The sequence below is a fragment of the Amphiura filiformis genome, chromosome 2 (assembly GCF_039555335.1).
Source record: "Amphiura filiformis chromosome 2, Afil_fr2py, whole genome shotgun sequence".
Classification (NCBI taxonomy): domain Eukaryota; kingdom Metazoa; phylum Echinodermata; class Ophiuroidea; order Amphilepidida; family Amphiuridae; genus Amphiura; species Amphiura filiformis.
The window spans coordinates 91,853,429-91,865,994 of NC_092629.1; the positions used below are offsets into that span (position 1 = coordinate 91,853,429).

Sequence of the window (12,566 nt, forward strand, 5' to 3'; positions counted from 1 at the left end):
GGCCTAGGTTTCGTTCGAGGGCTTAGAGCAAGAACTAGCTATGTCCACAATTAGGCCTACATGTTACTCATTGCGGTAACAACTGGATGGTTAATTCTGCCCTCCATAATAAGTGCAAGTGGTTTTGGGGTATACATGTGGTCACTTAAACAGTTAGCATGGTTAGGGAGTGATCGTTATTTACGACAGGGGGGGGGGGGAATGGGCGTTTTGAGGGGGAATCCGAATTTTGTTTTGGGTCTTGAGGGGGAAACGCGAAATTTTTCGTTGAACCAGGAGGGGGGAATGTTAAGTTTTAAATGGAGAAATTCGGTAAAACAAGGGGGGAATCCGAAAATTGTGAGCGGACGCGAGGGGGGAACGCGAAATTTTTTGTCGATATTTTTTCCACAATGCCCATTACCCCCCCCCCCTGCCGTAAATAACGATCGGTCCCTTAGTTAGACGCAAGTGACCATGTACTTACCTCCAAAGTCACTTATACATTATATTATGGAGGGCAGAATTAACCGTCCAATTGTGGACATAGCTAGTTCTTGCTCATTTCGGCAACACGGTTTTCACTGATAGCTACTGATCGCAAATGCCCCTTTTAATTTCGAGCCAAACAAATGAGGTAAAACGAAGGAAACTGGTATTTCACTCCAGCGCCTACAATGCGTGTATTTAGCTCGCCGATTATAATTATCATGATTAGGCGACGAAAAAAAGGAACCCTGTTTTACGGGCGGACGGACCTTTCAAGTAGGGTCGGTCGGTCGGCCTTATTTATTTATTTATTTTTTTTGGAAATGACCCCCAATTTTTTCCCCAATTTCTTCGAAATCTGGGGCGGTCGGGTCCGTAGAACAGGGTTTTCTTTTTTGTCGCCTTATCGGGAGCTTCACGCAGCTGACGGGATTCAAACAAGACGTATTTAGACGAAATGGCGATAAACACACAGTTTACGCACAGCGCCTATAATGCGTGTATAATCTCGTCCAATCGTATTATTTATCATTATGCATACAGTTTATACGGTACGTCACTTATTCAATGATTCAATATACACACGCAGGCGACGTATTTATTCAGCACTCGATCGGTGAGCTCAGAATAAAACCGGGATACCCGGTTTTATTATAAATGTTAAATTTTACTGTAATTAAAGCACTTCAGGCTTAGTCTTTCACAGGGCATTGATGTACACCAATGGCCATTACAATGGTGCAAAAAGTAGAAATTCGAAAAAATTGAGGGCGTTGTGAGCAAATCACACATTATGGCTTTAAGGTATAGTTATGTGCCACTGATGTCACAGAAGGATACTCCCCCCTTCTCTCCTACTTCACAGACTTGGTTTGGTGAGACTTTTATCGTATATCAGTTTAGAACAGGCGACATCTTCAACGGCCATGCCTAAAATTGAAAGAGAACAATAAATCATCGTTTTTATTTAAAATATAAGTACTGATAACCATGGTATGGTAATCAAAAGGAATGCTGTATACTTGATTACTTGCAGCATTATTATTATTCACCCCGCCAATACAACTCTTCTGGGGTGAACTAAACCTGCCTGGTTATCAAATTAATCAGTGACAATCTCTGAATTTGACAAATGCTAATACGCGGATGTAGGGTTTCTCTACCGGAAGTAAATTTGTACCGAAATTCCTTCCCACAATGCAATAAGCGTTTTGCATAACAATAGATACAGTTCAGAGGTTAATCCATCTCCTTTGTTATGCAATACGCATATTGCATTGTGGGAAGGAATTTCGGCACAAATTGACTTACGGTAGAGAAACCATAAATCCGCGTATTGATGAGTTGCATCAATTAGCACCTGTCAAATTCAGAGATAACATTGTCACTGATTAATTTGATAACCAGGCAGGTTTGGTTCACCCCAGAAGAACCGCTCTGGTGGGGCTTCCTCTTTTAGATTTAAATACGCACCCATAGATTTAAAGACAATGGTAGCATTCCTATCAACAGTCTTATTCCCCAGAATCAGTTCGCCAACTTCACCTTTGATATCAACCTTCGCATAAAACAACGGGGGAAAATTAAAGCAATTCATTTTATTCTAAATGTATATATGTGACCGTACAGCTCGAATGAGCCGTAAACTCCCTAAATTGTATTCAGAGTTACAGTCCAAAATGTGCATTAAGCTTGTATTCATAATGTACCTAATAATTGTCCTACAAGTGTCTCATTTCAGTCCATTCAAATACCAATCTTTAATGCTATTGTTGAAGAGGATAATAAGCTTATACTTATAGTAAATAGCTTTAGTCTTTGTTTGCTTTGGCTAAATCCTGTTCAAGTGGTGGGTTGACCAACAATTAACAATGAGAGGACATTTCTGAACCTCGTTGACTTGGGGATGATTTGAAGTGACCGCCAATTATGACCATTTGATATTTAATACCGGCAATGTAGAAAAAGAGATATAGTGTAGCACCAAAATAATGTACCTTTTTACTGAAGGAGCAATGCTCAACAAACCATAACCTCGCTACTGGATATCGTTTGAAGTCAAATAATATACCATTTTAAAGCTTATGATATATATTTGCTAAACACGAAATAAAACAATTTTGACCGGGGAGGAATTTACGGCTCATTCGCCGTGACAGGTCACATATATTCAAACATGCTATTAATGAGCCAAAATACTCTACCGGACAAGGTGGGGTTGACTTCAATACTATCATTCTAAAAAAAACTAATACACTCACTCCCGACAGGATAATATCGCCTGATCCTTTGAGCGCTTCTTCTTTAGTATCAACATAAACATCCGCCATTTTCATAAGGTCTGGGTCCAGTTCCTGCCAATCTTCGACAACTGCACCAACACCTATAAACAAACCAACCAATTAATAGAAAAACAATGCAAGCACATAATTAGGAATACACCCAAATGTAAAAGCAATATACCCAAATGTATTAGACATACACCCAAATGTATTAGGAATGCACCCAAATGTATTAGGAATACACACAACTGTATTAGGAATACACCCAAATGCATCAGGAAAAATGTATTAGGAATACACCCAAATGTATTGGGGATACGTGGCGAGCTCTAAGGAGGCGGGCTCGTACAAGTCAAAGAAAATCAATCTAAAGAAAAACGCTCAAACTTAGTGTACGGATTAGTATGAATGACGCTGTTGTCTATATATGTTGGTGAAACAAAGCAAGCTTTGAAAGCAAGACTCAACCAACACAGGAGCCCGGAGGGGGTTCTCCCTGGTTGAAGGTATACGGGGATGTGCCACGGTTTTGGGGTACCTTTTCAGCAATTTTGGTATATCGATGGGTGGGTTTTCAGTGGAGACCAATGCGCCCAATTGGGCGCATTTGGGAAAATGTGCCCCTAAAAGTGCCCAATTAGGGCACATTTGGGTGCATTTTGGGTGTTTTTTGTGAAAAATTGGTATACTGATGGGTGGCAAAAACAGCAAAAATTAGGTATAGAGAAAGTCAGCATCCGAAAGTCTGCGTGGCACATCCCCGTAAAAATTTTTTTTTCGAGAACCCCCCCCGGGCACAGGAGGGCCAGTTCAAACGAGACCCACAACTCAGCCGTGTACCTCCACAAAGACACCGGTCATAATATTGACACCGAGGACGCAGTGATTCTTGATAAGGAAGAGCAGTGGCACAGGAGAGGCAGCCACCTGGGAGAGAGTAGAGCAGCCATCACTTAAAGCCATATTATAACATTTGCTGAGGAGGACGCCCTCACTGATTTTTTAAAATTAATTTTTTACACGATTATATTGTACTTTATTAAACCAATATACCCTGAAAAAATCAAGACTTTAGGTGCTGTAGTTTTGTCAAAATCCGAGATTTTGAATAAAACGCCTGAATCAGCGCTTTATTAGCTTTTATTATTACGATGGAATTATAAGTCGAACGCATACACGATGTTCATAACACACAGTACGTACACGGCGTGCGCGACGGTGATCTACACAACAACGGGCCGCACCATAACATGACCGAATGAGTGGTACGTATTGGCGACATATGCGCTGGTAGTAAATTCCAATTTTCTTTGCTCTGCCGTAGTTGTTCGGCTCAAAAATAAAAGGGGATATATCTGACAGTAAAAACTAACATTTTATGGCAAAGAAATGCTAATCTATTTTGTACGAAAATGTTATAATATGGCTTTAAAAGACACAAATGAGACAAAACTTATCTTACGCATTTTTAATGGAGCATTTTAAATTTTTGGCCCAACTCGGGCGATTAAGTAAAATCGGGCATAGCGGTTGCGTTAGGAAAGAAATCAAGTATTTTTTTTTATCTGTTAGCCAAGATATTAGTGATTCTACTGCACATCACATTTACTCCGTGGCTCCTTTTATTCTTTTCTGAACAGCCAAAATGCAATTGCTAATAATGAAAGTCAACTCGTTCTGGACGATTAAGTTAATTGAGCCCCAACGTTTGAGTACGAAACAGTAAAGAAACCAAGTAAAATTTTTGCTAACCAAGATGTAACTGAGTCCACTGCATATAATATTGTTGCCATGATCTCTTTATTTTTTCTAAAAAGAAGCGAAATTGCAATTGTATCATTTTTATTGTTACAGTCTGTAATTATAGGTGTGAGTGTGTGAGTTATACTGAATTTATACTCGATCGCCGGGCGATTGCGATGCACCGCTTTTGAAAAGCGACGGGTAATCGCCGAATTTGGTGTGTGAGAAATACTCGATCGCCGGGCGATTGCGGTGCACCGCTTTTGAAAAGCGACGGGTAATCGCCGAATTTTGCAATGCATCTCTCGTCGCTTTTGCATTTATACTTATCACAGCGATAGCGATTGCAGACGACAATTAAAATATTCAAAAGCCTACGCAAAATACATTTTTAGAACATCCATTGCTGTCAATAATTATTGCTTTGAATTAATTCACCACCGAAAGTTAATAATCGAGAAAGGTAAATGAATTGGCAAAATAATAGATCCAGTTGGTTGGAACTTTGGTTGATGCATAGCGCATTCACGTGTCAAGCGTCATCGCTCGGAAGTTGAGATTTCTTCAACTTGCAAAAGCGACGTTTTTGCTTCAGCGATAACGATTGATCGGCTTGACGCTTTGAAAACGGCTTGACGCTCTGAGCGTCAGAATCGCTTTTCTGCAAAAGCGATCGAGTATAAATTCAGCCTATACGGTAGCATGCCGTGTGTTCGTAATTACGAACGGACGGCCCTAAGGCGCAATGCATAATTAAATGAACAATAATTACAATTAACTAGTGCGCCCTTCTTAACCCATCTGGCAGCAAGTATCGGTGTCTTGGAATGCGTGGCTGTGACGATGACGTCAGCATTCATGACAGCCTCTTCCACAGTCTCACAAGGTACGCAATCATGTACATTAGCAAAGTCTTTTGCATTTTGATAGTTTCTGCTCCATACACGAACCTATTGACGGAAATGTGGAAACAAACATACTAAATATTGCATTCATAGATTGGGTACTTTTTTTTTCAAAATCGAAGAAACAACTCCGTCAAAAGTAAATGGCCTGAAATTAAGTCAATTTCTTGTAGAGTTTGAGACATTCCTAAATGAGATCAGCCTTTCTCCAATCAAGACAATTGTGTTGGGAGATTTGAATGTCCATGTGGACGAATCATCTCACCCTGGTACTGCTCGCCTCATTGAAACCTTATCAGCAAATGGCTTTCACCAACGCATACGGGAACCTACGCACATAGCAGGTCATACCTTAGACCTTCTAATTTCCCGTCCCGAGGACAATTTGGTTTCAAACTCTAAAGTTCTGCCAAGCCTAGGCTCAGACCATTTTTTGATCAGTTGTTTGATTAACAGTGAAAAACCTGAGCCAATTAAGATCACTTGTACCTTAAGAAATATCAAAAACATAGATACGTTGGCTTTTTTTTAGCAGATCTTTCTTTGAAGTTCGGTGATCTCGACTTAAGTGGGAGCTCGGTTGACGGGATGCTTGAGCAATTTGACTCCTCAATACTTGGTGTGTTGGATTTTCATGCACCTTCTCAACAGCGCTCGCGTAGAGTCAGGTCCCGATCTCCGTGGTTCAATGAAGACATAAATCACGCTAGGCGTGAACGAAGAAGGTATGAAAGGAAATGGTTAAAGGAGGATTTCGTGATCCTAGCATCCTCTTTTTATGACATTTTTCAGTAGATATCCACGAAAAAAGCTTATTTCCAAAATTTCAGTTGATTCCGATTTTGCGTTTGCGAGTTATGTGTATTACACTGCTCCATAGACAATGTGTTGTAATTCAAATTTGGCGATATTTTTGCTAAACGAATTAATCTGCAAGAAATATTTGGTACATAAACATTATGTAGCCAGAGGTATCCAGTGGTGTAAAAATCTCAACTTTTTTGGGAAAAGTGGGGGATGAGGCTGTGGATCACGAAATGCCCCTTTAAAGAGTAAAAGCAAGGACGATCTTGATACTTATGTTGAACAAACAAAATTTACAAATAGACTTATAAATCGTGCCAAAGAAGATTATTATAAAGAAAAACTTGATGGTTCAAATAATAAGAATATGTATCAAACTTTGAATAAGTTGCTGAACAACAGTGATAAACAATACCCTGATTGTAGTTCTGTTACAGAGATGTGCTGCTCTTTTGCAACGTTCTTCAATGACAAGGTTGATAAGATTCGTCAGAACCTTGATGAAATAGCTGTTTCTGATCAAAATGACCATGACATTGAACGTTGTCCAGCGAGTAGTGCTTCTCTCTCTGTTTTTCACTGTGTTACAGCAGAAGATGTGTCTATAATTATTAAATTATTGCAAACAAATCTTGTATTCTGGATACCATGCCTATATTATTGTTTAAGGAAACTGTTGACGTGCTTGCTAAACCACTGACTGACATTATCAACAAGTCCTTCAGCAGTGGCGTTTTCCCAACAAAACTACGCGAGGCGGTAGTGACTCCTATTTTAAAGAAATCCACCCTGGACAAACAAATTCTGAAAAACTACCGTCCCATCTCTAATATCAGCTATGTGTCCAAGATCATGGAAAAAATTATGTGCGCCCAGATAAAAGACCATCTTAAGCACCATGATCTTCAAGAACGTATGCAGTCTGCATATAGGGAACTACACAGTACTGAAACGGCACTTCTGAGAGTAAGAACTGACCTTTTGAGAGCCATTGATGAAAACATGGCCGTTGCGGTCGTGTTACTGGATCTTTCCGCCGCATTTGATACGGTCGACCATCTCATCCTGTTGAATCGTTTTCGTATCACCTTTGGCATTCATGGCGCGGCTCTCGATTTAATCAGTTCTTACCTTCAGAATCGATCGTTTCGTGTCTGTGTAGGGGACACAGGATCTACAAATTAAGCCCTTCGCTTTGGGATCCCACAAGGCTCAGTTGTTGGGCCACCCTTCTTTACAATGTACACTTGTGAAATTGGTAACATTCTCCGGAAACATGACATCAATTATCATATCGATATGAATTCGGCAGAGTGACGAATCGAGAATTTTGAGCAAATTGAGTTTTTGTATGCTTATTATTATGTTTCAGATTATCTTTTATTTGCACCAAAAATTAATGGTAAATCTTACTCACTGACGTAGTTATTGAAATTTTGATTTGGACGAATCGCGCCTAAGTGCGATAAATGAATTCGGCAGAGAGACGAATCGTATACTTAGTTGTACAAATCATGTTGATCTATAGTATTGTACAGCGGGAAACCCCGAATTTTCTATAAGCTTCTATATTACATGTCATATACAAATATATTTGATACCAATGTATAGCTGTAGGTATCCTCTATCCAGTGATACCAAAACTAAGTACAAATATTCCCCACATAATATTGTTGTGGTTTGATAATGTAAAATCCACCATCAAAACAGTCAATTTTCACCTCCGGAACATTTACAGAATATGTCGCTTTATCACAATTGATAGTTGCCATCACCTCGTCCGGTCACTGATTTTGTCACGCTTAGATTATGCTAACTCATCACTCTATGGCATATCAGCGAAAGACATGAAGAAGTTGCAAACTTTACAGAACAGGGCGGCAAGTATTGTCTTCAGATCCAACAGAAGGGAACCATCCGCGCCACTCCTCAGAGAGCTCCACTGGTTACCAGTTAATGCCCGGATTATATTCAAACTCATGTTATTCGCTTTCAAAAGCTTCAACGAACATCTTCCAGCTGACTTGGCCGACCTCCTTAGTCAGTACATCCCGCGCAGATCTAACTTAAGATCAGGTGACGACGCACATCTTCTCAACGTCCCTCGTACCAGCCGGGCTGCTGGTGACAAAGCTTTCCATGCAGCTGCTCCGCGTCTCTGGAACCATCTTCCTGCTCACTTTCGTCAATGTACCACCATACAAAGTTTCAAGAAATCTCTCAAATTCCACCTATTTCCAAAATACTAAGTTCTCCGCCTTGCGTAGTTTCCTGGTTTTCTTGTTATGTTTTTAATAATGTATATTTTGCTTCACTGTATGAGTGTTTTATGATTGTAACGTAAGATGGTAGCGTAAGATTTTAGATTAAGATAGTATCATTAAGTCATTTCTTGTACAGCGCTTTGACCTGTTTGATAAGGCGCTTAATAGGTGTCATTTTATTATTATTATTATTATTAAACAAAATACTTACACAGGAGCTCATTTTCGAACTCCATTGGACTAAGTTTTGTCACAACATACCACATTCCTAAAATATTTGGCTTTGTATTTTCACGTTTAACCAATGGCGAATTCAAAATGTGTACATATCGTGTCCTGTACCGCCTGCTTGGTCAGTGGCTCTTAATAAATATGCTCTTAATCGGAGCCCTCTAGACTAGAGCCACTGACCCTAGAAAAAGAGGACGCAACTCCTCAGTCGCTGAAGTTCCGCCCTTGATTGAACAAGTCCATTGATTGACCTTTATGGTAAATCCTATAACCTGCACATCGACGTGACGTCAAATGACGACATCTCAGGTCTATGGAATTGACCGAAAAATCCAATTGCGAAAGTTCAGTGCCCACTATCCAGCACAGCTTGATTCCGACTGGATCGTACAGAGAGGTGTGCCATCCGGATTTAAAAGAACTTTATTTAATCACATTTAATTTTATGGTGTGATCCTTGGGCATTGTATTGGCATGTAAGACATATCTTACCTGCTTAAATTGGCCAACATGACGAAGAGCTTGCACGTGAGCTATACCTTGTTTACCAGCGCCGATGATGGCCAAGATGCTGCTGTTATCAGGGGCTAACAACTGTAATGTAATATGCAAAGACATTGATTAGAGAGCTCACGAACTCCATATCCAAGCACTACAACAAATCCGCCATTGTGAGCTATTATGACGCATGACGATCAATTTCTGTACCGAATGGCCCGTTTCGGGTCAATTAGACCCGAAATCGTACGATTGGTGTTTAACGTAACTTACAAAACACTAGTTCATATCTGAGACGAATATACCAACAGGGATCGGAAGCGCAGTGTATATTCATCTCAGGTTCATATGAGCGACATAGGCTGAAGACGAAAAAAAAGACGATACTGCATCTTCTTTTTAAGGTATTTGCTGCCTGCAGAATGAGTACTGAGTAGGAGGCCTACTGACACTCAACAAAAGGCAAACGTTATTATAATAGTAAACTGGCCTCAAAAAGAAACTTATAATTTTTCACAAGGTCATATCTTACAATCCTCTCCATAAAAATGAACAAAAATTGCACACAAGATTACTTCAATACTCTACTCTAAACACATGTCAGTAACCAAGCAGTTGTCCAACTGACACAACAACAAAATGCACTGACATGGAACACCTTTCTGGATCAAAATTCACATCCCAACAGATTTCTTTTCTTGGGTTCCAATTATTCGCCTGTGAATGTGGTCCCGGAAGCTGTTCCGTGTCAGTGCATTTTACTGTTGTGTCAGTTGGACAACTGCTTCGTTACTGACCTGTGTTTAGAGTAGAGTATTGAAGTAATCCTGTGTGCAATTTTTGTTCATTTTATGCAGAGAAGTTTAAGATATGACCTTGTGAAAAATTATAAGTTTCTTTTTGAGGCCAGTTTATTAGCCTAACTGTAATACAGTCATGGACAAAAGTCTGGAATATTTAGAATTCTGTATCAAATGCAGTTTTCAATCATATTAGGAACAAATTTATTGTTCTGGAGTAGTGCTCAGTTGAATTTAATTGAAAGATATGAATGTCCTTTGATGTTTACATCACACAGTTTGTCAATTAAAAAAAGAATTACCCGAGGAAGCGCATTACAATGGAAGGATCACACAATCGGAACACTTTTTGGCGGTCTCTTTGTATCACAACATGAAATTAAAGACACTAGCAAACTTTATTGTTTGAACAAAAACTTAAACTCGCATTGTGACATGTTCAGATAAGTCTCTTGCTTGGGAAAACACATCTCAATATTTGGTGTGTCCACCCCTTGCCAGCTCAAGGTTATTTCCGCGACATGACATTCCCTCGACCAAGTTTGTCGAGGTCCCTTGTGGAATATCTCGCCAGCAAGCAATGAGGGCGTGTCTAAGTTCCTGCAGGGTGATTGGTTGGTTGTCCATGCTACCTATCCTGCGGGACACTTCTGTCCAAAAGTTCTCTATAGGGTTCATATCCGGGCTCAAAGCCGAGCAGTCCAGATGTTATACATTCTACATTTTCAAGAAATTCCCTCACGCGTAGGGCTCTGTGCGCCGTGGTGTTGTCATCTTGGAACACGAAATTGTTCCCGAAGTCTCTTCTTACAAACTGAAGCATAACTGTATCAAGAGAACATACAGGTATCGGTCCTGGTTCATGTGTCCTTCTAGCATGTAGAGGTGTGATTTCGACCTACTGTGAAATGCCCCCCGTACTGCGATTCCACCACCATCTCCTTGGACTCTAGGAAGGATTCAGTCCTCAAGCAGAGCTTGACCAACCTGTCTTGGGACATTGAATCGGTCATATTGTCTGTAGATAGAGGAGGAACCGGGCCTCTTCACTGAAGAGCACATTATGCCAGTGGCCTACTGTCAAGTTCCTATGTCCCTGTGACCAAAGCAAGCGCGCATACCGATGTATTTGCAGATGTATCGCCTTTCTTATTAGTCGTCTTGCGCGAAAACCGGCACTAACCAGTCTATTGTTCACAAGTTTCCTGGTAACAGGCGCGTTTATGGACCTCAGCCATTCTGTTCGTAGCCGAGATGCAGACTTCGTGCGGCCATTGCGACAAAGTCTCAGGAGAGATCGGTCTTCCCTGGCGGTTGTTTTTCGGGGCCGACCTGACCTTGGTCTAGGTGTAGTAGTTCCGGTCTCTCGACGTCTCTTCAAAATTTTAAAAACTGCATTTTATGTAATTCCTAAAGCAGCACCAATATCCTTCTGTTTGTAGCCGCAATTACGTAAGTCAATGACGCGGGCGTATAAATTTGCGCTCAACTCGTACCCTATGATCAGAAATATTGTATACAACAGACAGATGCAACAAAGTAAAGCTGGTTTCTTCAGACTGCAATGCGAAAGCCAATGTAACCTTATGAATCATATCGCTAAAATAAGTGCGAAAAGGATGCCCGATGGTTCATTGGTCAGGCATAAGAAGCCATTGTTGTACATTAGGTAATGTGTGATATGGAATGGTACCTAAGACCTTGCCAGACACTCGTGATCCATTTTGCATGGCTGGCGGGTCATTGATGGTAAGAAACCTGCACTTAAAAAACGGGTTATGCAAAAAAATAAAAAATATTCCAAACTTTTGTCCATGACTGTATATCATTTGCCCCTGAGAGAAGGCAACTTTTGAAACATTTAATGATTTTAAAATACGATGCTGCTAGCGCATAGCAAACAAGGAAATTATGATTAGGTATAGTATATTGAACTCCTTTTTAAAGCGTAAAAATAAAACCGTGATCCAAATTGGCCTCCCGCCTTGTGAAAGATATTTTACCATCCCCAATTTTACCCTCCCCTATTTTGTACACTCCCCAAATTAACGTCCCCAATTTATACATTTTGTACTCAATATGGTAACCTTACTTTGGTAGCTGCTGCTGTTGCCGCCGCAGTTCTCATTGCATTCAGATGGCCACTATCCATAACCTTACACGGTATTCAGAAATAAAAAAAACAGGAATAAAGAAATATAAGAAATATATTATGCATAGCGCAATAAATGTGTGCTGAGTTGTAATATTGTTGTTTTGAACACATAATTAAACGTTTACGACGGAACTTATATTTTCGAAGGCATTTATACTTATACTCAGGTATTTCCTATTCCCTGCCAGGGAGGAGGGAGGGTAATAAGGATAATTCACTGGTGAGCATTAATAGTTTATGTTTGCCCTCAAATCAAGGAAAATGATGTACTGGGTGGGCAGCTGTAATTAATGCACCAGCGTTTAGATATTTCGAAATGTAGTCACTTGCGGAAAATCGACATCGGCTTCGATGTAAAAAAAAAGTTTACCCGCCTAAATGGACCGTTCGTGGCTCTTTTTATCATAATTTCCTCA

At 40.2% G+C, this 12,566-nt stretch overlaps 1 protein-coding gene across 1 annotated transcript; it reads right to left on the bottom strand.

The window, feature by feature from the left end:
* Window positions 1-929: 929 nt before the first annotated feature.
* Window positions 930-12,147, bottom strand: LOC140144780 (ketimine reductase mu-crystallin-like). The gene is made up of 6 exons (XM_072166588.1): window positions 12,088-12,147; window positions 9,190-9,291; window positions 5,266-5,443; window positions 2,730-2,851; window positions 1,942-2,026; window positions 930-1,398 (listed from the first exon to the last, which is right to left on the bottom strand). The coding sequence occupies exons 1-6, from the start codon at window positions 12,145-12,147 to the stop codon at window positions 1,328-1,330; spliced, it is 618 nt and encodes a 205-aa protein (XP_072022689.1). The 3' UTR covers window positions 930-1,327.
* Window positions 12,148-12,566: the final 419 nt, after the last annotated feature.